The 26,493-nt window shown below is 38.7% G+C and overlaps 1 protein-coding gene across 1 annotated transcript; it reads right to left on the bottom strand.

The window, feature by feature from the left end:
* Window positions 1-1,074: 1,074 nt before the first annotated feature.
* WARS1 (tryptophanyl-tRNA synthetase 1) lies at window positions 1,075-26,153 on the bottom strand. Its single transcript, XM_059819309.1, has 11 exons — window positions 26,119-26,153; window positions 21,034-21,247; window positions 19,727-19,934; window positions 11,971-12,079; window positions 11,235-11,354; window positions 10,451-10,633; window positions 9,046-9,146; window positions 7,671-7,783; window positions 6,654-6,827; window positions 4,067-4,207; window positions 1,075-2,218 (listed from the first exon to the last, which is right to left on the bottom strand). Exons 2-11 carry the CDS (start codon window positions 21,145-21,147, stop codon window positions 2,060-2,062), a joined length of 1,422 nt encoding a protein of 473 aa, XP_059675292.1. The 5' UTR covers window positions 21,148-21,247; window positions 26,119-26,153; the 3' UTR covers window positions 1,075-2,059.
* Between the last annotated feature and the right edge of the window lie 340 nt (window positions 26,154-26,493).

The raw sequence follows: 26,493 nt of genomic DNA, 5'->3' as shown, positions 1-26,493 counted from the left end.
CAGATCTGCATACAGTATTTGAAAGAAGAAATTTGCATTATGAGTTTGTAAAAGCCCTTTAAAAGTCAGTTTAAGTCTTACCTTTTATGTATAGCTTAAAGATGACAAAGAGTGGACAGCAAGAACAGGAAGGTCATCATTAAAGTCTACAGTAACCAAGAATTAGTTTATTTAGTACTGGATTTAAGAAGCTATTTTTCTTTTCTAAGAATTGCTCTACCACCTAAAAAAATAAAGCTTTTCTACTGATTGTTAAACACTTGTTAGTACTGAGATACTATGTCTGTGCATTATAGAGAGACAGTCGCTGGTAAACATTTACTTTAATACCTTAAAGTCAATGGCATTAGATTAGTGATGCCAGCTCACATAAATTGTAAAGAAAAAGACAAAAGCTAATAAGCACTGCTATTTTCAGCACGAGTTTAAAACACATGCAATAGGACTAAACTTGCCTTGCGTTTCAGTCTTTCCTTGGTTCCTTGCACGAACAGTAAGTAACAGGGACACTTCATATACAACTTGGCACACAGGCATTTCTATCTCAGAAACGCAAGGTCATTGCTGGAGAGGACGTGTACGCTGCATTACAGAACCGCTACTGGTGGGAAGGCAGCGGCACCAGCTCCAGGCAGCATAAACCGCCCAGCACGGTCTCATGTACTAACAGGATGATCCAAGGTCTACTGAAGTCAGTGAGAAGGAAGTCTCACCCTTGAAACTTCTCCCTCAACCCAAGTGTAATCAGCTGACTTCGAAGGTTTACCGCCAAATTAAGAGTGCTTTTTTTTTAATTTTCTTTTTTCTTTTTTTTTTAAAGAATGCTACAGTCGATATGTCCACTAGGCCCCACAGTACAGATCCTGTTAAAGTTTAAATCTTTCACACCTCATTCAAGTGCCTTCCTTATATTTTTAAATTATTTGCAAATACCACACACCAATACCCACCTGTGTTATCAAAGGTATTTTTATTTGATGTTGATCAGACTATGTTTGGGCTAGCAACTTTCTATTCTGTATAAATACAAGACAGATCTACAGTTTGCATTCAGCACTGTATGTATTAAAACAAATTAGCTAGTGATTTGAATTTTTCTTCCGTAAATCATAGCAAAGACATTGAAGGAGATAATTAAATATTACATGAGGTATTTTAACAAAGTATATTTTCTCACTGGAATACATCTTAAAATATGTGCCCCTAGTTTAAACGTCCTGGTGCAGTAAAACACAACAGACAGTACTAGAAGTATCCCTGTGTCTAGCAGCAACTTCATTTTCACAGCATGATTTAACACTTGGTATTTTTTATAACTAGAAACTAAAATTTGCATTTCTATACTATCTTCCACCTGAGAATATGAAGGAGCTTTACAACCTTGTGATAACCTCCTCCCTCCAGAAGCCATCAGACCAGTTAAATAGCTGCAGAAACAAAAGTACAGTGAGATTTCTGTGACTTGCCCCAGGTCAAAGAGAAAGACGATAACAAAACCAGCCTGATATTCTTTCTCCCACGTTCAACTCGCGTATCTCCATTCTTTTGGTATTGATGCCAGGCCTAAGTCACTGTGTAATCTACTTCGTAACGTTCACTATCTTTTTGTGTGCAGCATGTTCCCAGTAGCCCAAAAGGACATGCAGTCTAGTAAACCAAGGTACACAGGACAAAAGAAAATGGAGCTACTACTTATTAATTTGAGACATGACCTCTTACCAACATATCTAAACCAATTTACAAGTTAGGCTTTATCATCAAAATTGAAGTTTTATTTATATTTTCAACATGAAATACAACAAAATACAGTGTTGTGCTGACAGACATGCTTTTCTGCAAGATTGGGAAATTTTGTCTTGTATATCCTGATTTTAAATAGATACGAGTCCTATTTTAAACTTTTCCTGTACTCTGATGTTCATTGTAATTAACTCATTAAAAGCAATATTTATAAAGCACTGATTGCAGGCTGCACATAACTAGGGAATTATGACATAAAACAGAAGACAACAATTACTTGGTTTTGGCTTATCAAGTGGTAAGTTACATATGCGGTTCTTCAAAATTCAAAAGCTAGCTTCCGTGGAGTCATGAATTGCTTCACCATTTCATCCGTGACCTGCTTCCGTCTCTCTTGATGAGCTGCTACCAAGGGCTGCAATGTTTCAATAAGAACCTTCTTCAGCTCCCCCGTGAGCAATTCCCCACTTGTGTATGCCTGTCAAAGAAGTGTGGATTGCTAAATATGGTGCTATATGGAAAAAGACTCAGTGACAAGTATTTCTTTAAAAGCCTGGCCCTAGCAAATACAGATTTGGATGTCTTAAAAATAAGCGCATGCCTTAGAAGATCATGTGGTATCACTCTGAAAATGTAACTTGTAAAATCGCTTGTTGCCTTTTAAAAGATTAAGACAGCTGGGCAATTTCATATGTGACAAGTTATATGGACTGAATAAGCTACATTCAAAAGAATTTAACTGGAAAATCCTGTAATTATTTGCAGGAAACTACATATTTTTCTCCCCAGAATCCCAGTTCAAATAAACAGTCAAATAAGTTGTTTTTTGCAATAAGAGGTACAAATTCTCATATTTTTCTCTCATTGCATTTGGGTAAGAGTTTAGATGTGATTCAAGTATCCTTTTTATAGCAAAGACACTCAGAATCTGTGCTCACACTAGTAGTCACAGTCACAGTTGTTAATTCATTCAGTTGCTCTGATATTGAAAATGCTTTAGCTAGAAGCACAAGCTAACCACTTGACTGGTTCAGCCCAGTTAGAAACCAGGGCTGGGGCAGTTCAACTATGATGTGAAATGGCAATAAACATGATAATCTTACCTCCCCTTGTCATCAAGTCATTTGTAATACCAATTCAAGGTGTAACTGTTGCTGATGCTCACTCAGCAACAGTAAAATATGTTAACAAGAATGAACTGAATTGTAATTTCAGTGGTGGTTTTTTGGAGGTGGGTTTTTTTCTTGTTTGTTTGTTAGTTTGTTATAAAACCACCAATACTGCTTTCTCCGTGTATCCACTTCTGAAAGCTTCTTCCTCTGGTACCATAACTGAAACAGCACCACTAATGCCGCTGCAAGCCATGACTTCATGTTTTCTAATCTGGTGCTATGGCAGCATTGCAGCAAGCTGCTAGCTGTAGTCTAGGCTTTGTGCTCCGTAGCAGAGTTAGGCTGATACTGTTGCAGTGGTTGGAAACTAATGGGAAACAGCTCAGTAAGTCAAATGTGCTCTAGTTTTCCATAAGGAATTTGCAACAGTCTGCATGGGGATTAGTAGCTATCCAACCCTGCTCTTGTGTGGAAAAGAGTACAGGGTTGGAGAAGAATCTGCAGCTCTTGACTTTCTTGCAGCTGTTCCCAGCAGGAGAAAGCTGATAAACCAATGTGACATGGGTACTATTAACTGTGGATACTGCCTTCCAGAGAATGCATACTGCCTAGCATTGATGATGATCATACAGCTGAAAGAACTGAAATGTCTTGCTACCACCCCCAGGGACAGAAGTCTGCCAGATAGGTTTAAGGAAAATGCAACTTATATGAAGCAGTTTTGGATTCAGATCAGTGAATCAATTCCTCATAGCTATTACATTTCTCGTGATGATAAGAAAAAACAAAAAACCAGCAAGCTTTAGACATGAGCTTTTGTAGTTTGCAGAGTTATTTAGGTACCTTTCACATAAGGAACAGGCAGAGTGTATTATAAAATTAAAACAATACTAATCCTAAGGTGGCTTCATTTCAAAGGTAGGGGGGATATTGTCCTACACAGTGTTGGAGATCCTTATGAAAATACTAGGGAATTTTTTTTTTTTAAAGAAGAGATAGATTGGCCTACGAGAAATAAGAACATTGCAAACAAACAAATACAGAGGTCTTAATACTGAAACTTGAAAGGGATGGAGAGTGCAAGAATAACAACACAATTACCTTCCTGGAGAAGGCTCATAGGAGGACTTAGTTACAGCTTTGTTGAGGACTTAGTTACAGCTTTGTCCTCACAATAAGAAATGAATAATATTATCTTCAACTTGGCTACTTACCTGCTTCAGTTGTTCAAGCCTATCATCATCTTCTAGGAAGAAAGTCAGGTACATAAAAGACACATCGACATCACAGTTACCTCCGTACTTCCTGTGCTCTTCAATAGTATCTCTGCCTCCTGAGAAGGCATGCTTGTTAATCTGAAACAATGTAATGATTTCATGATATAATTTCTACCAAATCCTGTATTACTATATTGTAAACAGAGGCATAACATGATCCTCCAAATTCTATACTAAGGACTAGCTGAAGGGTGAGTGGGGCAAGTTAATGTAGAGCCTCAGGACTGAAGCAGAGAGGCAAAAGGAGGTCATTGGAAGCCAGGAGGGAAAAATGGCAAGACACATACTCCCCAGACTGCATAACCAGACCAAAAATGAAGCAAAAAAAAAAAAAAAAGTGATCCACCAAAGAGATTCAGTCAAAAAGGTTCTAAGTCCCTTTTGCTGGAGCTGTTGCCTGCTGGATAGAATTTGTGCTTACAGGAAATGTACTTTATGTAAGAAAAAATAAGATATTCACTTCATCAAGAAATTAATTTTGAAAGAGATGAAGGAGGCATGAAGAATTTTTGAAGAAATCCTAGAGAGAACCTAGTCTCCTCCTTTACTCAGGGAAACAGAAAACAAGAGAAAGCAAAGTTAAAGATTACAAAACCCTGGCTAGAATGGCTAAAGTTAGACAAATGCCCAATTGTTCAGTCTAAAAACGGAGTACTTGCTGACTCTTCCCCCCTTAAGTATAGCTTCCTATGGGCAGATGAACTCTACTGGTGAACAGATGTACCTGCTAATCCCATTCCCAGTAAATTCAGAAGCCACCAGCCAATTTAAAAAAATTATACATACGTAGAATGCTGAGAGGATGCTAATCTTCCTACAAATTTCAAGAAAATAAATTGCCAGGAAGAGGGAAAAAAGTATTTCTCAACCACAAGCTGAGCTTTCATTTGGCTCTTCTATCTTTCCAGATATCATCATCAACCAGCCAAGAGACACACATGCATAGTAGATTTTTCTTAGTTCTGGTACCTAGGAATTATTACATATTTACAATTTCTGAACATTCTTATAACCTGTATCACTGTCTAATGCGGTTTTGAATCTTTCTAACCGTGTTACAGATGATGTCTTGGGGCAATGAATTACATACAAAAATTATGCACTGATGAGTATCTTAAGAAAATAAACTGCCATCTGTCATGACATCTATTCTTATATTGTAGGATGGCCTGAATAGCTGTCTCAGTCTGTAAAACTAAGTTTTTACACGTTGTTTGGTACTTTCCCTCACCTCTCTCCTTACTAGATTTTGAAAGCCTTTGTATGAAATTTTTTCTATGTCCCTCATCTCTACAGGTTGTCTTCATACTAAGATGAGAGGGATTAAATACAATATGCCAGGTGAAGGCACATTACTATTTTATACAAAATGTTTCCTATATTAGTCTCAATTTCATTTTTTACATATTCTGGAACCTATTTGTTGACTATGAGTTTGAGTGATTTATCTATAGCGATGCACTGATCTTTTCCCTGAAGTAGTACAGACTTAGAATCTAAATAACAGTTTCTGGGAAAACAAGTAAACAATTGAGCTGTAATTTGGTGCTGATAGGTGAAATTAGAATAGTTTATTATAACGTTGCCATTCATCTCCTTGGATTTCCCAGAAGCTTCTCAGCCTTTCCCAACATCTAGTAATTTTTCACCTTCTATTACCTGTAAGTTTTGAACCTCATTACTTAGCAATGTACTAGTGATCTGAAAAATGCTGTAAGCAGTAATTTTTTTTTGGGCAGCAGTGGCACTCTCTTTTTAACATTCATCCATCATCAGAAGTCACCTTTCCTACTCTTTTTATTTATTGGCCATAACAATATCTGATCTTTCACTCAAGCTCTACTTCCATAAAGACTTCTTTATTTTTTTTTTAAATACCACAACATAGGTGAACTTTTGCCAAACTAAATCATATGACACTGGGTAAGAGGGATTTTCCTTTGAGCTAGAAGGGGCACTAGGGATGTGCTCAGACAGAAGAAAATACCCCTTCTAAAACTTAGGTGAATTTCAACATAATATTTATTTGTGAATTGAAGGGAGGAGTGCATGGTGGCAGTAGCAGACTCCCAAGCAGCAGGGAAAGTCTGACCTGTGTTGTAACCGACACTACAATGCTTGGTGCTCCCAGCATGGAGAGGCAGTCAAGAGAAAGAGCTGTTTATTTGATTTACATCATGGACTGTCAGATTTCAAAACTATGGCAACATAATATTTATTTTTAGAGTGTGACCCTCCACAGCTTTTATTCTTAAACCACTGCTCCGCAGATATCAGATAAACAAACACGATGTTTTGTAAATTATTCTAGCTAATGTTTGTACTGTTAGACTAGTTGGCAAGGCAAAAGATCATATTTGGTAGTCTAGCTAAATTTGCATAACTTGGTCAATTCCTGAAGATGCTTTGCAATGAAACGTATGCAGATATGTTCAAAGAAAACATAAAAAATAGCCACTGTAACTTTGAGGACCACCACTCCTTGTTATAAAGCTTTGCCCTCTCAAGTCTTGCAGGTCCTTACCTTTGTCTTGATTTGTTTGGGTGTATCAGTGAGGAAGATGGAGGAGTTTGGGTCACTAGCACTCATTTTTGTCTGTGCTCCTTGTAGGGCTGGGAAGAAGACTGAGTGCAGTAAGGCTGGTTTAGGCTGTCCAATTCTAGGTGCTACATCTCGGGTCATTCTAAAATAAGGATCCTAGAACAACCACCAATAAAAGCACAGAATAAAGTTGAAAAATGTGATTTAAAAGTAGGCCTGGAGATAGATGTAGATTAAAATGTAAGCTTCCTCCCAGAGCATTTAACAACCAGCACAAAATCTGAATTAAATCCCTGATCAAGCTGGCAGTGCTGTGCTGCTGATCTGACTTAAACCAACTGCAATAATATTACTACATAATATTGTGGCTGATGAATGTAATCACATCATCTTCCAGTCCCTGTGACTAAAATAGCTAAAGATTCAGACAGTGCAGAATTTGATTCCTAGAAACAATACTTACTTAAAGTAATGATGCTACCACTGTCATTTGTAGCTGATGTTATTCCATCCTCTCTATGTACATCTGAATTGTTAAAGTTCTGCAGCCTTTCTGGCAAACTATTTCAATGTTTCTTTATTCTTACTGATAGAAAGTTTCTCCCTGTGGTTCAATGTAAATCTCTTGCGCTGCAAGTTAAGCTCATTACATCTTGTCCTAGTTACCACAGATATGGCCAAAAGTTTCTTCCTACCCCCACGTCAGTATACTTTTGCATAGATTTTACTGTCTTTGCTTTCATAGATGTGAACTGGGTTTAGATCAAGACAGATCCAAGACTGGCAAGAATGAGTAATGCATGAATACACGATTGTTAAGTTAAGCCTTCGTCTTTGTCAGGACACAGCACAACACCCTTTTGTCTCTTCCAGCTTCTGACCAAGAAAGATGCTTGCAGGAACGTTTTACAGATATTTCGATATACCACCATGAAACTTGAATGGTATAGTACAAAAACAAATCCATGAAAACCAAATTAAGTGATATGATTTTCTTACCTGATCGATAGCACATGGGATAAGACACTGAATGTTCTCCTTGCCATTGAAGATCTGTGGAAATGATGAACTGAAGGATGGAGCAGCTTGAATAGCAGGAAAGCTGATCTTTCCTAGAAAACAATGTTTGGAAAAGCTGAGAAGCCAGTATAAGCAATGATAAATAGAACTTTTTGAAACATGTAAAATGCGCAAATGAATCATTCAGATACTCAGTTGAAGACCAACATCTATCTTTAGCAAGCAGTGTTGCCTTATCTGAGGAAACTTTTTCATCTTTACCTTCTATGATGTCAATAAATGTTCAACTAACATAGAAACTAATGAAAAAAGGCGAGCTGTGAATCACAAAGGTGCCAGAAAAGGTTCATCAGAACATACTCTCTTCATCATTGAACTATCTACCCTTCTCAGAAATAGAATTGATTATATCATCATTCTGGGCTGCTCATTTTTTTTCTCTTTGTGAGAGGATGACTATAGAGCTACTTACCAGGCAAGTTCCCCTCTAAGATCTTAGAATCATTGCTACATGCATGCTGTATTTGTGAAGCATCTCAGATGTGCCTAGTTTTCTTTTTTAGACAGTGCTTAATCACAGAATGACCAACCTGCTTCCCTGATGAGAACCCTCAAAGAACAGAAAGCAAATACCAGATTTTTCCAAATGTGTAATGAAGTCACTATCACAACACCAACTTCTATTAGAGCACTGGTAAGACAGAAGTAGAAATCTGTTCCTTGGTTACAGTGAAGGCTGAAAAGCTGGCACTGGCCCAATTACTCGTCAAAGAATGATGTTAGTGCTCAGGAACATCATGGTTTTAATGCCATCTTTGACACAGAATCTTTCTTTGGCCAGTGTGATAGAAACCTGTAATTGCAGTGAAGTAAACGGAAGACAGAGTTACCTAGCACCTTTATAACCAGGCTTTTGAGCACTCCTTAACTTTTCTCATATATGTATATGCCTGTGTGTATTAGTACCACTTTTTCTGAAGAGAAAAGCTTTTATGTAATTTTGGCATAGAAATTTCTAGGAAGCATAATTGACTGTAGCTGCAATCACTGTAAAAAAACCAAACAAACACCCCAACAGTTCTCTATCCTGGGCACTTCAACTTTTGTGTTTTGACTTTGCTGTTACTAAGGCCAAAAAGGTAGATATTATGCTAGAAATTTCACTGTAAAGTGTTTTCTATACTGAAGGAATCACAATAACACCCTTTTAGAATCAGCCTAGAAACACGGATCTTCTTGCTTTTTCTATCCATTTCATGAGTAGCAGATATTAATCTCTTTAAATAATTATTTAAAATAGTGCAAGCGGAAGTGAAAGCAAGCATCACTTCTAGTAACTAATACTATTTCCTACCAATGCAATCACTGTCTGTAAAACCAAAGATTCCTTTCACTTGGTTAAATGTAACATGCTTCTGAACTTTGACAATGTTTTTGTAGAATCCGGTACTCGTCCTGTGAGAAAGAAAGTGGAAAAATAAAAAGAGAAGTCAAGAGCAGAAAAGTGCAGGTAGAAACTTTCACTCCAAAAGCTACAATGTCAGAAAACCTGAAGGATTAAATCTCACCATTTTGGTCTTTTTGTGGCCCATTGAGATGATAATCAGAGAATTGTTTACAAACAAGAATTTTATGCCTTTAGAGTTTAATTTATTCTTCCCCCCCAAACTCTTACTGCAAACATCTTTTGTCACAATTAACTGTCTAAACCCAGAAATATTTCAATTTGGAAATGGTGTCAAAACGCCTCATGAAGCCTAAAGTTTACTTATCTTTATGCTTTTCTGTGAACTGAGGCAACCTGAATAGATCCCATCTTGGTATCCCTAGTGTGTATCCCATACAGGATACTGCAGTTCACCAGAGCAATAGTACCTCAAATCCTCCAAATTCTCATTTTCTACAGGCTAAGTTCCCTTGTTGGACTTTCTCTGTCACCAAATACAGCAGCAGCATTTCCAAATCAAAAATAGCTCAGAAACTTCTTCCTTTTTTATTTCTGCTGAAGAGCTGAAGCAAAACAAATGGCAGTTCTGACCTGCCCTCGTTCAGCCACAGGGCAAACATGTATTAATACAACTTTTCTAAGGCAGGAAAGTCAGGGGAGTGAAAGAAGGAAAAAAATGCTTTGTAGGCCCCGCATTCTGGGGGCTGCACGATATACAATTCTTCTCTAAAAACATATATTCTCTCATCCAGGTCTTTAAGGAAGCTCATCATGCCACAACTTCAGTTCTGAACTCTGCCATAAAACAACTTCTTTCTGAGAAGGCAGTTTCAATAGCAGTTTCTTTTTCTTAAATTCTTAAACTTTACTCAAAGTTCAAATAATAATCTTTCATGCTGTGTTACTGAATTAATTGATTGTAACAAGTCGCTGAAATGCTTTTAGTTAATGAAGATAGAGTGTAAGCACATATCAAAGATTTTGATACCTTCTTAAACAAATCAATCTGGAGGTTTCTTGGTGGTTTGGGTTTTTTTACATTTTAGCCGGTTTAATATATTTTTCATAATTGAAATTTAAGCATTGCACACACAAGTATTCATACATTATACAGAAGAATGACAAGGGGATACAATACACACTATGCTGGACCCCAGAAGAGTTACTAAGCTTTTATTTTAAGTGTTGTAAAATTTGTCTTGAAGTTTTCACATCTGTATACATTTATTAAAACACTGCTGGCTGTCAAAGTTGGAGAGAAAATACAGAAACTTTTTTTTCATTACAATGCTCTAAAGAAATTTATACTTACCCCAAATAGTCTAAATCAGAAAAGATAAAGGTTTTATTGATGTCAAAACCACATGCAATGATGTCTTTTGCATTTTCTCTAGCATATTCATATGCCTTCTCAGTGGTCAGGTCTTTCCAAAGGTATTTCTCATCATCAGTTAACTGTATAACTAAGGGAACATCAAATACTTCTTGCAGCCACCTAATAAAAGCAGAAAGATTTTATCTGAAAGCAAGTTAAAATGAAGACGTCATGCAGCTAAAATATTTTTATACATTTAAACAAAAGGATATAAAGAGGTCTGCTTCTCTTTTCTTTGTATGTATACGCAGTTGTGTTCATGTGAACAAAATTAAACATTTTATACAAATTATAATGACAACTTACCTGGAAAAAAGACTCACACTTATTATTTCCTGTATATATGATAGCAGCCATCATTTGCAATGGGAAGAGAATTCAAAGAGACTTTTTAGCTCTTTGAGTCCAATTTCTCTGTGTCCTGCTGCTGCAGGTACCACATTATACAGTAACGTTACTGAGTCTCATCACAAACTCATTTTTAAGAACAAAAATTCTTAAGAGTGCCACAGGACTGAGCGTGCAATGAAGACAGCTTTATGGTGATGCAGGGATTACGATCAGTTTAATGAAAAGGTAAGATTGCATTGTTTAAATTCATTAATATTCACCTCAAATAAACAGAACTCCTTGCGATGCATCATTTTGGCAGTTCCATAAACAGCGTTCAACATTTCCTTAGGAAAAAAATGTTTTAATACAAATAGTAGAAATAACTTACTTTGTGAATATAAATGGGATAAGATGACCAACATGAATTGCCTGAGAGGATGGCCCTCTGCCTGTATAAAGGTAAAAGGACTTCTTATTTTCATAAGCATCAAGGATTTGGTCCATATCTCTAAAGAAAAAACAGAGGAAACATAATGCAACTCTTTAGATGGTTTGTTTGTTTATTTAATTTAAGAAAAGTATTGTCTCCTTCAGTCTCCATGAAAAAAAACCTCAAAGAAAAATTAAATTATGCCCTGAATCATGCTCAGGTACTTATGGTCAAAAGCCCATGCATGCTAACAATTAAACAGTGTAGATGACTGGCCAGCCGGTGCTTAAGATCATTCCCTGAGCCTTTTTTATGTAACAATACATATGCATAAGTCCACAGGCCATGTGGACCCTTGTTGAAATCAGCAGTGACACCATATAAGCCCTGGGGTTCTTTGCTAGGCCAATTCCTCCATCTGGCTGCTAATGTAGAGTCAAAATGGAACCTGTACAAAGCAAAGATTCCCCGCACATTTCTTCTTCAATTTGGGATTAGTGAGGACATATCAGAAACTGATACAACTAAGGGTTTCAAATGTCACCAGTGTAAACCTGCAGTAGTTGCTAATTTCAAATTACACAGTCAGTTTATCTTGGTGTAAAAGAACACAGTCTTTTGCTGGTCATGGGCTGCTCACAGAAAGCCTACGCAATTGGACCTTTTTGAATTCTAAAATAAAAAAACCCCTCACCTGTGAGAAAAAAAGATTCCTCTACGTAGAAAGCGGTGAGGTTTTTGCCCAGTAGCTCTTTCTATTCGATTGATCAGATCTGTGTCAATTTTACTGCTGCCAAACCGAACTGAAATGTAAAAAAAAAAAAAAAAAGGAAAAAAAAGTAAGAATAGCATGGCTACAACCAGACCTTAGATTTACCAAGAACATACTGAGGCAGCCTAGGTTAAAAAGGACATCTCCTTTGAGTCTTGATAAAATGTAAAAAAGCTAGATTTTCCTGATTCTTGCCTGGAGTCCCAGCAGTAACTTCTGATACTAACTCTATGCTAGGAGACCCAGTCTATTCACAATCTGCAGTATTGCTCCATCCATAACTGATTATAATTGCAGTTTCCTTAGAGCAGGACTATTGATATTCTGAACAAAAAAACATTCAAAACCCCCATATTTAGGTCAGTAACTTGGCCTCTGTAAGCCATAGGCTAAAAATGGCTGTGAGGCTCTGAATGTTCCTTTCCTGATATCTAAATTTTCTGCCCTCAGATCACATGGTTTTTCACCTTCCAACCCCGAATACTCTTCTGCAAACTTCATTCTTCTTTTATATGGCTATGATTACAGACACTGCTCCCCTCAAGAGGCTTGAAAAGGTAATGCATAATACTCTTCATTGCCATCAAGTAAGACTTATTACTTGGTGGTTTAGGAAATCATCTGATTAATAAAACAATGTTTTCAGATGTAGTAATTTCATTGAAGAAAGGTTTTTACCGAGTAAAATAGCAGTAGCAGTATTTTTTCCTATTCCCAATAAAACTGAACTGGGGAAACCTTTTATTTCTTAGGTAAAGCTTCCTATACTCCAGTCCCAATTCTTGGACCCTAATAAGCAGGTCAATGCTCCGTGATTCCGACTTGATCGAAAAAATCTAGACAAGAATTTACTGTTTGCTACTATTCTGCTCTATTCAGCATTAGAACAACTTGCACTATTAATTATTGGGATTGCCAAAGTATTCAAGAGAACAAAACAGAGGTTCTGGATGTAAAAATACATTATATACGTACATAATATCTACATCCATCTATTCTGAGTATCTTATTAAACACTGGCAAATTCCCTAGTTATAAGATACATGTCCACATGAGAGAAGCACTTAGGGTCTTCCTAGCTGTAACAGGAAATAATCATTCTACAGGAACACATACGTGACAATGGACAAATTTCAAATATCTAGAGTTTCCTAAGGAAACTAGAAACAGAAAAATTAATTTTAAACCATTCATTATGCAGTTAGTAAACTATAACTTACATGACTACTATACTCTGTCCTGTGGAAAACACCACAATCACTTTGAATGCCCTGCATAGAATCAGGTTTACTTTGAATTCCCTCCTTATGCATGTTCCTGCTTCTAAATTTTCCATTTCTTTTTTAAGCCAAAAGCAAGTAACATATTAAAAGCCTTCCTGCAGTGATATTGTAATTAACTGAAATGTCCTTCCAAAGACTACAACTTCCTTCTAGAGCAGGTGAGCTTCTAACGTTACATCCTAGTGCACAGTAACAATCCTTAGCTGGACAGCATAACAGCTTACACCACTGGACAACAGAGAGAGACTGATTCCAGTTGGAGGCAGAGCTCTCTACCTGTGTTGGTTACCCAACGTACTGCCCTGGGAATGGAACGCATTTTACAAAGAAAATTAACCCACAGGGGCAGCAAGGAATATTGAGCACGCTGGGGTAATTTGAAAAGCTGAATATTAAGACACCCTGGGCTACTATACTAGACTAGACTAACCACTTCCCCAGAAAAGGGAAAGGAAAGAGGCCTTCCAAACCTTTACAGCACAGCTTTTCAAAGCACAGCAAAGAGGCCATTTTCAGTCCACCACGGCTTTGCGCACATGTCAAAAAGCACTATTTAAAACCATGGCCATCCTAATCATTGAGACTGCAGCGCTCTCAAGGGATTTATGAGGGATGGGATGGAAGAGTCAGACCAACATGTACCCTGGAGCACTGGGATGCTGGGAAGTCCTGAGTACAGGGAGCTCCTCTCCTACACTCTGGCTGAAAAACAGGGATGTGTGTTTAAGTTTGTTGTTATGTGAACTACTGAACTATTTGTAATTTTGTTATGTGAACTCTTCACTGAACAGCCTTTCACAACCAAAAATCAGGAACGCCCACTGAAGGAAAGAGTCAATCTTGACAGGAGAAAAAAGTGGTAACGTATCTAATTTGAGCATCAACTTGGAGGCAAGCATTTCTGCTGTTCCAGACCCTCTATACTCATTTAATTTTCTTCTAGAATTACTGGTTATGCACAGCATTACTACAAGGCTTTGTATATAGTCAGTAAACCTGTAGTTAGTAGGAATTCATTACCAAATGGGAGGGAAAACTAGGTGTATTATGCACCATTACCCAATGGGAAACAAGTTCCTGCTTACAATTGTTCATTCACTCCAGGTGAATCAAGCAGGATATTATACAAGGGAAGCACCGGGCCCATCCACTGACCCATTAAAATAAATGTCATTAAAAAACATGAATGCTCATTCATGATTCAGCAACCACTGCTTTAATCTGTATGTTTTCCAAGCATTATCGCATCTGCTTTTTTTGCAAAGGGATCTGGACAGGCTGGATCGATGGGCCGAGGCCAATTGTATGACGTTCAACAAGGCCAAGTGCCGGGTCCTGCACTTGGGTCACAACAACTCCATGCAATGCTACAGGCTTGGGGACGAGTGGCTGGAAAGCTGCCCATCAGAAAAGGACCTGGGGGTGTTGATTGACAGCCGGCTGAAGATGAGCCAGCAGTGTGCCCAAGTGGCCAAGAAGGCCAATGGCATCCTGGCCTGTATCAGAAATAGTGTGGCCAGCAGGAGCAGGGAAATGATTGTCCCCCTGTACTCTGCACTGGTGAGGCTGCACCTTGAATCCTGTGTTCAGTTTTGGGCCCCTCACTACAAGAAAGACACTGAGGTGCTGGAGCGTGTCCAGAGAAGGGCGACGAAGCTGGTGAAGGGTCTGGAGCACAAGTCTTATGAGGAGCAGCTGAGAGAACTGGGGTTGTTTAGCCTGGAGAAGAGGAGGCTGAGGGGAGACATCATCGCTCTCTACAACTACCTGAAAGGGGGTTGCAGAGAGGTGGGTGTTGGTCTCTTCTCCCAAGTGACGAGTGACAGGACAAGAGGAAATGGCCTCAAGTTGCACCAGGGGAGGTTTAGACTCGATATTAGGAAACATTTCTTTACTGAGAGAGTGGTAAAACACTGGAATAAGCTGCCCAGGGAAGTGGTGGAGTTGCCATCCCTGGAGGTATTCAAGGAACGTGTGGACAAGGCATTGTGGGACATGGTTTAATGGGCATGGTGGTGTTGGCTGATGGTTCGACCTGATGATCTTACAGGTCTTTTCCAACCTTAATGATTCTGTGATTCTGTGCTTGTCCTAAGCAAACCTTCATTACTGAATTAATTTCTTCCTAGCAAACAAAATGCATTACAAAATGGCAAAGTAATTATAATCTGGATGAATGCTAAAAAGAGACCAAATGAACATGAAAATATTTGATTCAGCAGAACAATAGCAACTGGTAAGAGGCTAATCTTACAGACAACATAAGAATGCCCCAGACTAATTGGGGCTACCCACCCTAGAAATATTTGTAAACTGCCATAGAAAGTAATTTAAAGTTCTCTGACATACAGAACACTTTACTGGAAATGCATAAATATCTTTATTAAACATTCACAGACTGCACAACTCCCTTTGTCCATCTTCATCTTTCCCATTAAAAAACTGAATAATTTTTTCCTACCTATTTCCTCTTATGGGGACCTTCAATACATTTTAGACTCTCTACAGATTAAGAATCTGCCTTCCTAAACAGCTTCTGACAAGGACACAGCCTCCACTCCTTAACAAGCTTTTAAAAAATTCCTAGCATGCTTTTGATCTCTGGTGTTCTAGCTTTTACCAAAAGACAGCTTTCAACTTGCTATAAATAAGTAATCCTGAGAGCTGCCATTTTCAAAAGCGTATTTGCATTTGCTGAAAATTTACTGTGTATTTTTCCTCTTTGCCATTGCCATGTTATATTTGCATACAGAAAACTAATAACCTACTATTTGTTACACGGTGACTTTACTGACCAGGCCAGTCTCAATAGTCATTGAACAGTCATGGCAACTGGGAGAGGCTCCTGGGGGGCTCGAAGAAAGCAAATGCCACCCTCACCTCGAAGAAGGGCAAGAAGGAACTGTGGAACTACAGGCTGGTCAGCCTCAACTCAATCTCTGGGCATGTAATGGGGCAAATAATCATGGAAACCATACCCAAACATTATTTAAGACATGAAGGTGACTGGGAATAGTCAGCATGGGTTTATGAATGGGAAATCATGCCAGACCAATTTAATTGCCTTCTATGAGGAGATGACTAGCCTAGTAGATGAGGTGAGAACAGTGGATATTGTTTATCCCAACTTTAGTAAGGCTTTTGACACCGTCTCCCATCTCATTCTCATAGATAACTGATGAAGTCTGGACTAGATAAAGTGGACAGTGAGGTGAACTGAAAACTGGCTGAACTGCCAGGCTCAAAAGGTTATGACCAGCAGCACAAAGTCCAGCTGGAGCCCAACGTTAGTCATGCACCCCAGGGGGTTGATACTGGGGCCAATACTGTTTAACATCTTCATTAATGGCGTGGATGACAGGACAGAGTGCACCCTCGGCAAGTTTGCAGATGAAACAATACTGGGAGGGGTAGCTAACAGATGGTTGTCTTGCAATTCAGAGGGACCACAGCAGGCTGGAGAATTGGGCTGACAAGAATCTCATGAAGTTCAATAAAAGACAATGCAAAGTCCTGAATCTGGGGAGGAATATCTGCACTGACTGTACCAGCAGCTGGAAAGCAGCTTGGCAGAGAAGGACCTTGGCATCCTAGAGTCCTGGTAGACAAGGAATTCAATATAAGCCAGCAATGCACCTCTGTGTCATTGACAGGTCAATGGCCTCAAGGGCTGCATTAGGAACAGCGCTGCCAGAACATCGAGGGAGGTGATCCTTCCCCTCTACTCAGCACTGATGAGACACATCTGGAGCATTGGGTTCAGTTCTGGGCTCTGGTATAGGAAGGACATGGACATACTAAAGTGAATCCAGCAAAGGGATATGAAGATGAAGGGCTTGGAGCATCTGTCATATGAGGAGAGGCCGAGAGAGCTGGGATTGCTGAGCTTAGGGAAGACAAGGTTCAGGAGGGATCTTATCAATGCGTATAAATATCTGATTAGAGGAAGCGGGGGGGAGGTAAAGAAGACAGCACCAGACTCTTCTGAGTGATGCCCAGTGGAAGGACAAGAGGCAATGGGTACAATTTGAAATAAAGGAAATTCCATTTAAACATAAGAAAAACCTTTATTTTATGCACATGGTCAAATATCAGAACAGGTTGCCCAAGGAGGCTGTGGGATCTCTATCCTTGGAGATATTAAAAATCCTACTGGACAAGGTCCTGAGCAACCTGTTCTCCTTTGAACAGGGGAGTTGACTAGATCTGCAAAAATCCCCGCCAACTTCAACCATTTTGTACCACTGGCAATATTCAGCTCACTGAAGTATGAGTATGGTTAGCATATAAAGCCCTTTCTCACTCATCCCTCTGCTCTTTGCTCATGCTCAAACAAAAAAAAAAATTCTCTAGGGATGTTCACATCTAGTACTTAGCTAACAAAACCTTTCTTCCCAGAATATCTTTAGGCTGTTTTGTTGTGTAACCATTCACTTAAGTGCATGTCTAGGACAACCATTTGAGAAGAATATCGCTTTCAATTACGTTGTGCTTTTAGCACTTTCATTTCTTCTATTTTAGTCAACACAAATACACTGACAACTTTCTCTGGTACCACTAAAAAATAAACAGATTACAGGTGGCACAGAAGTTTCCTTTATGGTAAGACCTATCAGATGTCAAGTCCTTGGACAATACTTTTTACTACTATTTTTAAAAGGGGGAGGAAGAGGAGGAAGTTTATCAATAACAGGCAGTAACTGTTTCACTTCCTGAACTGGCTAGGCTAGCATTCTTCTCTGAAAAATTTCCAGCACATCACTTAGAACAAGCAAAATGACTCATCCACCAAATTCCCCAATCAGCTAGCAGTGTAAATAAGTAAAAACCCTTCAGCCTAACCCACCACTTTAGGGTAGATCAAAAGGCCATACACATACACACATACAGAGTTACTGGAAAAAAGGACATTGCTGTTCGGCTTTAGCATTGCTTTAGAGAATTGATTTACAGTGAAGTCATGCTAGTCAGTCTCGGAAAGACCTTGAGATTGTGCCAACACAATTCTTCCCACTTTTCTACAAGACTTAGAACCACCCCCCAAGAAAACAAAAAAACTTCTCCATACCTCCTACACAAGTAATATGATGATGAGAGATCTTGTCCATTTCTAGATTCTAACAGTTATCTTTCTTCCTTCTCCCCCACTGACATGTATTTTTCATAGCATCACAGAATTATTTAGGTTGGAAAAGGACCCTTGAGTCCAATTGTAAACCTAACACTGCCAAGTCCACCACTAAACCATGTCCCTAAGCACCATGTCTACACATCTTTTAGATATCTCCAGGGATGGTGACTCCACCACTTCCCTGGGCAGCCTGTTCCAGTGCTTGACAAGCCTTTCAGTGAAGAAATTTTTCCTAATATCCAACCTAAATCTCCCCTGGCGCTTTTCTTTGCACGCTTCTCCCTCTCCAACTTTTTCTTCCTCCTGTTACCTTCTGCACATACATTTGACATGATCTGACAATAACATCACACAGTTAAAAGAATGCTGACACTAGAGCTCCCAAAAGCAAATATATGGTTACTGCCACATAAGGGTGTATGTCTTATTGTGAGACACAAACTACTACGCAGACACCAGCAATGTACCTCTGTTAAAGAATTTCCAATGAGGTACTGAATATGGATTGAAAATTGACAATAATTAAAAAAAAAAAGAGGCAAAACCAGTAAAAATCAATTAATAATTCTCTCACCTGTTTTTATGCTAGACTCAAACAAGCTATAAAAACAATGGACTGTAAAACAAATAAGGAAATTGACTTAACCCCTGCTTCTTAAGTTACAAAACTTGCAAGTTTTGTAGCATCCATGTCTAAAATATTTTCCATTACATGCATGTTTTTCAAATGCACTGCATCTTTTTCACCTCAGTCAGCACTTGGCTGCTTGACAGCGTGTCTTGTGAAGGAGTCATTACACTTACAAATTTCTGCATTAGTTTTGGATCATCTCTGCTCTCCCTGATTCAGAAGTCAAAGCAGATGTGGAGAAATGGTATGAAAAATTCTACAGCCTGGTCAGAATGCTCTAGGCTTTATCTGTTCTGCATCACAGCCACTGAAGATGCAGATACTAAGTCACGGTGTCTTCATTAACATAACTTCTAACTTTTCTTATGCCAAAAAACAAACTGCCAGTAAAACTTTTATTTTAAACTGAAAAGTTCTTTGCAAAGTGTTTAAGTCTTCCATAGGAGATCCCTGCTTGGGAGATTTTCAATCCCTACAGGAAATTCTTCAGACATGCGAACGCTAAGATTAGACATAAATTAAATTACACCTGTGATGGTTTTGATCAGGATTTGTTATGATCCCTTCCTGTTTTTGTGGTCATTAGGATCACTTGACATAAGTTTCTTAGTAGCAGTGAAGAAAGAGTTATACCTATGAGTTTCTCATAATCCACGCCTTTAGCATTTGATGTCTGTACAGTCCAGGGGTCCACAACATCCTCGTCCTCTTCCTTAGTTGTACCATTGTTTATTAATACAAGATCCTTTGGAGGCAAACCTGCCTGGTAATCTTGCCCTGTTGTTGTTTTATATGACAGTTTTAATGATAACAGCATCCTCACTGCTGCATCAATTTCATCCTAAATAAGGGAAAAAAAAGCTCATTGAGTTTGATTTAAGATAGACAATTACATTAATGTCCCAACCCCTCAAAAACCTGCATCCATGCTTTGACTTGAATTGCACTATTCATAAACTCTAAGCCTTTATTTACATGTTTGCAGCATTGCTGCCAAAGGTAAAAGAAAACCAAATAGCAGGTGACCACTTCCTAACCGGCAGAATTTAAAACATCACTATTGCCAAGATATTTAAAGCACCTCTGTCTCACTTTTCAATTTCTGCCTAAGAAAAAAAAATGCTTGCCTACTTTTCAGAGGTATAACAAGCTTAACATTTTAAATTTCTAAGATATACAAATATAATGTAAATTATTATCTAATTAACTTTACAATGCTTTTAGTGGCTCACCTTAAAATAATTTATTCATTACAATTCCTTGACAGACTTGAAGACAAACTAGAACAAAAAGTTCTTTACAACTTTCATTGTTATGACCTTTTTAATGCAAAGCTATTGTAACATCTCGTGCAAGCCATAAATAGATCAACACTTTATTCAACTCCCAGTTTTCAAGGCTTACTCCCACAGACAATATACTAAAAGAGCCCATATTAAAACTGGGGTCTCTTTACCAACATAGTGATGACAGAATAGGGAACTTGAAATTAATGACAAATTACTAAATTACTTAAGGGAGATTAAGCAGGGACTGTCAGTACAGTTACAGGCAGACATATTTGCTAATGTGTACAATAATGCATGGAGAAAGAGATTTTAACAAAGAATCTAAAACCAGGGCAGAAGACAAGTGATAGAAATTTCACTTGAAAACCAAATACCTTGGATCTTATCATGTAGCATGGCAGCTGGCTGAAGCAGACTTCTAAGCCTACGACTCTCTGTTCTAACTTCAGGAGCAACAACTTTGCTCTTGCTAGTGACTCCCTCGGCTCTAGTTATGTCCTCAGTTCACAAAATGGACATAAATATTTTTAAACAAATTTTTTTTTTCTTACTACAATACAAAATGGATCTCAGAACAACCATATTCTTTAGTGCTCTTAAAGACAGACCTAACTTGAAAAAAGATGGGTTCAAAACGTGAAATCGAAATACCTTTGGTGCTTTTCCTGCCTTCAGTGCTCTGACTTTCTCTCCTTGTTCAGTTACTCTTTCAAACAGCTGGAGCGGACTGAGAGATTTCAAATCACAGTTTGGACTGTCAGCCATTTTGCCAGACTGCAAAAGATCTGCTTATTTACAATTCAACCAAATTTAATGCCTTCCAATTCTTTGTCTTGTAGATTCAAAACAGCAGCAACAAGGAGAACTGTAGGGCAAAAAAGAGTGTGTTTCATTCTTTCATGTACAGCTTGAAGATTAGATGAAGAGAGTAAGAATATAAAAATTATACCGACCACATACCTCATTCTATTCATATCAGATTGATAAACGTGGAGACATTAACACAGTGAGCTTCAGTTTCTTAGAGAAATGGACTGAGACTGACCAGAGTACCAAATAAATTTAGAGATCACTCTTAATGTTGTTTGTCCACGTATCTCATTTAACCCTATGACACCTTTTCAAAGTCAAACTCCTGACAAAAGTAGAAGTATTTAAATATGTGCATGATTCAGAGCATCTCAGAACAGTTGGTAGAGGTTATCTGAGTCCTGATTAGTTAACGTTTTTGTGCTACTTGATACTGTGTCAAATTCGGAATGATAATGAGATTTTTATAACTAACGTATGGAATTTTGTCTTAATATAGGTAATATAGTACTTCAGCCCAAAGAAAGATAGTCAAGAGAAAAGCTTAGTAATCTTCTTTACTGCTTTGCTCCAGAGGTTACAAAACACACTGATGATTAGTGAGAAATGCTGCTTTCTAAAGAACAATCAATTCTTGGGTAAGCAATCGGCTATAAATTTGAGCAACTATTTGTTTCTCAGCAGTATGTAGAAAAAATAACCCTAGGACATGGCTTAAGACGATGAGATGGCTGAGAACAATAACACAGTAGTCTTCCTATGTCCAACATATACCTTGATCACTGGGGCTTCCTAGAACAGAGCGCGCCCATGCTTCCACAAACGGGCTTCTCTCCCAGGCTAACATCTATAACTTTGTACATATTAACAATAAGATAATCTGAAAGTTTCTTAGCAGTCTATTTTTTTTAAATTAATAGCAATCGAGACTTTGGAAAACTACAACTGCAGAGTTTAGAGTACGCTAACACAGAAAGTACAGAAAGTTAAATAATGCTGTTAAAATGCTAAGTAAGCAAATAGTTTTAGTTATCAAATGCATTAAAATCAATAAGGTTATTTTCACTCTACATCAGAATTATCTTGATCTTTGTCCCATCAGTTATAATCTAAAATGTGTTATAAATAAGCTCTGCTGTACTTCTTTTTAATGAATACATTGAACACCTCTTAGTAATTTCCAAGACAGGAAACTCCTGCAACACAGACTGCATTGAATTAACTTGCACTTTATTACATATGTCTCCCAAAAAGGTGGCAGAGCAATTCATGCTACCCCAGCAATTTCTTCCTCTAATTTTTCTAAAATTACCTGATAAATTGTCTTCAGATACTCTCTGATCTAAAAATAGAGTTTTATTGATGTCTGAGAAATCTGGTCAATCTGTTATCAACCTGCCATGAGTGAAAACTCATTTCACCTGCAAAGGCAGAATTCCTTATTTTAAGAAATCCTTATTTTCAAGAATTATTCATGCTCAGCAGCTCACTGTACAAAACGATGAGGTGTTTAGAAGTACATATGCGCTTAATCAGTTTTTTGTAAAAATTCAAGCATCATGCTGTTTAAATATTCAGAACTGAGAATAAACAAGCATTAACTTGATATGGGAAGAGAGCTTTTAAACCATTATGGTTCTGGTTATAGTGAGCTTGTCATATTTACATAGAAGAAAATAGGTGTTAAAAAGGGGTAAGGAGGACACCATCTGTCAGAAAAACAACATTGTAAGTGATACTGCAACTATCTTAAATGAATCCATTTGGGATGAACATACCACAATAACAAGGTACACAGAGAAGCATATAGAGAATTATAAAAGAATTTCATTAAACCTGAGGCTGTTAAAATGAGATAACAGTGCAGATCCTAATGACAAAAATGAACTGAGGGAAAACTAAATTTTCCATGAAAACTGTCATTGCAACTTGGCCAGGGTTGTGAAGTGCTGCCTCACAATCTGATGTGGTCGATTTAGACAATCACCCAAGCTATTGTATAACTTTTTTACTTGAGTGATGTAATCTTAATTCATAAATTGATGGTTATTTTACATGCACTGTATTCAGATGTGATAGTGACAAATGCAATGCAGGTTGAAAGAGTAAATTAACTTCATAATGAGTTGCAAATGGTGGTGTATTGGAAACACAGCATTCACCCTAAGCATTCTCTGTAATGCCGTGCTCATGTGCATGAAGGAAGAACTCTGTGCCCATGTAAAGTCCTACTGATTTGCAAAGGATTATGTCTCTCTGAAGGGACTCCCTAGCATATTACTGATCCATTGCTACGCATGGAGCTTGAATAGATTGAGTTTACAAGATACATACGTAACTGAAGTGAATCATAAAAGCTGTTAATAAAAACCCACATTCATTTGGCTCCCTTTTCGCAGAATTTAAAAAGAAGAAACAAAAGCATATAATAGTTGCATTAGCTGTACAGCAATATTTCAAAGCCTTCCTTCTACAAAATAATCAGCCTGATCACAACCTTGGCTATATTTACATAGTATATATTTAAACTGCCACTGTAAAAAGCCTTCAGCTGCCTAGAAAACTTAAGGTTGATCTGGTAACTTGCTGGTTACGAAAACATATCTATCACTAAGGCTTTGTTTGTCAGACAGCTGCAATATTCCCAGATTTCAGCTTCAGTTGAATACCCTGAGAAAGCTGAGAAGTGTATACGTCCACTTGCTAATTTAATTCACTTAGTCTATTAACAGTGATACCATTCTGAGATTATATAATTGACTAAAATAAGACTGACTAATGTATTATCAGTATCACTTAAGTTTTTTAATCTAACCTCGACCCCTTCAAGCTTGATTACTTGCAGTTTGACAGTGTTATTTTAAAGAGGTAATTTGAAATGTATCAAACAATCCTCTGATGTGTTCCTACAATTTACTTACATTCCTTTATTTGGATACTAGTGTTTTCCTCTTTTTTATGGGCACAAGATATTTAACTGCTAAAGAAAGTATAGAGAGTAAATTCATATTAGAAAATGTTTTCTAAGATTAATGCACACCCTTTCTGTAGGAATATGCCAGGTACATTTACTGGCTTCAAATTTTACAAAATAGAAGAAGGTAAACAAGTACTATTCTTTGGTGTAGAACAAATTGTGACTTGGTGTTTTAACTTAATTCCTGAACATACATTCTTACTGATAGATTGCCTCCATTCAGAAAGGCTGAAATGTCACAGCTGAGACTAAGCACACATACTGGAGAGCGGTAAAACAGAAAGACTCTTTAAAAAGTTTGGAATATTATGGATTTAAGCTGAACAAAGTATCCCAAATGAGGGTGCATTTTCATTAAGAAGCAGCAAAAGTAATCTAGTTACTGCAACAAGAGATGAGGATATTACGATTATAGGCTACAAAAGATACTGCCTGCTACCTAAAACTTATCTCTATTTACCTCAGTACTGTCCTTATTTGCCGGTGGAATTCAAGCCAGGAATTCAGTAATATGGAACATAGGTTTTTATCTTTTGAAACTCATAAATACAATTGTGAGCCGACTAAAAGAAACATCTGGATATTCTGCATTTTATCAGGACATTTTTTCTTCCTTTCTTATTGATATTATGAAAACTAACAGTCCCAGACACATTAGATACTGTACGCAAACAGATTTGGAGGAAAAAAAATGATACATGGGGACTTGAGAATAGACTACCAGGATATTTAGAACCAGAGTCTAAGATGAACTTAAAAGCCTCAGTTTCACAGTATTAACTTGAAAGCCAAGAATTGTATGCCTTTTCTACCTATGCAATGCATGGTAACTTGTAATGGCTACTGCTCTTGTGACTGTTTCAGAATATTAAATCATCATGAGACAAAGCTCAAAAATAATCCTTGGCATAGGTATCAGAAAACAACTGTATTCTCCTCTCTTTCCAGCTGGATGACAATCACAGATCTATAACAATTTTCATTATTTGCTATCTGTCTTCGTAAGTTAGAGACCTGAGAATCAAAGAACAGGGTTTCACATTATGTTAAGAAGACCTCTTTCATGACAAACATTGCATGAAGGTACATCAAGACTTCCAAAGACAACAGTAATACAAAAGTCCCAAAAATATTTTTCATGAATGAATGAAAGAATGTGAATTTAAGTCTGACAGCACTTACGTTCCTGAAAACTGTTTTGCCTCCTGGAAATAAAACAAAAATTGAAAAATGAAATTAAAGCAGGTAGTATGCACACAGATGTCGTGTGAAACATGCCTGGAGAAGTACTCCAACGTACGCTGCATTTTATAGTAGACCTACCTTCCCAGTCATGGTAATCATCAATTTATGTATGAAAATACAATAGAAGTGTGCAAGACAATTCCCTGAGATGATAATATGACCACTCAACCACTCTCACGTGAAGAAAGTCCAATATGAATTTTTACTATACTACAGCTGTTAATAGCTAAGCTCTTGTGCAGGAATGGCTATGCATAAAACAAACCATCAAGCTGATGTTTCTAACCCTGGAGCCCTGCAACACTTCCCTGCCACCCGCCTGCCCGGGCAGGGTAAAGGCACTCACCAGCTCTGCCCTCCCTGGGCTGGGCCGCATCTTCCAGCGACCGGGATCCGCCCCCCCCCTCCGCTCCCCCACTTGCCAGGGAAAAGGGCTTTTTCTCCTGATGCGTTGGCCATGTAGCCGCGGGGGCTGCGACCCGCAGAGAGTGGAGAAAAAAGCCCTCAAGCGCATCGACGCCTCGCAAGGGGAGGGAGGAAACGTGCCCAGCAGAGACCCCCACTCCCGGCGCCCCGCACCCGCCAGCGGGGCGGCAATAACCAGCCAACGAGCCCCCCTCCCGCCCGCCGGGGTCTCTCACTGAGGCCCCATCTCCGGCCTTGCCCTCAGCCGCTCGCCGAAGCCCGGCCCAGCCCTGACCTACCCAGCCCGACGCGAGTCGCCTCAGCTCAACTCTCCTCACCGCTCCTCTGTCACTGCCATTGCATCACCCCCCCAACCGGCACGGCACTCACGACTCCCGGCTGGGAAACGTATACCTCCGGAACCATTGCTTCCCACAGCCCTCCCTCCCCCTGCAGTCACTAGCCCAGCGAAGCGCCCTCCACATCGCCCGCAACGGTAGGAGAAGGGCTCCTACAGGCCCAGCGAACCGCGGCCTGACCGCTGCCCTTCACAACACGTAGCCCCTGTGGAAGGGCAGTGAGACTCGGGACCGTTTGTTTCCACCCGGCGCACTTTTGAAACCGGAGCCGCCGCGGGCCGGCTAGCGAGTTCCGGGCGGCGGGGCGGGCGGCGG

This window comes from Gavia stellata, chromosome 7 (assembly GCF_030936135.1).
Source record: "Gavia stellata isolate bGavSte3 chromosome 7, bGavSte3.hap2, whole genome shotgun sequence".
Classification (NCBI taxonomy): Eukaryota; Metazoa; Chordata; class Aves; order Gaviiformes; family Gaviidae; genus Gavia; species Gavia stellata.
This window is presented reverse-complemented; position numbering and strand designations above follow the sequence as displayed.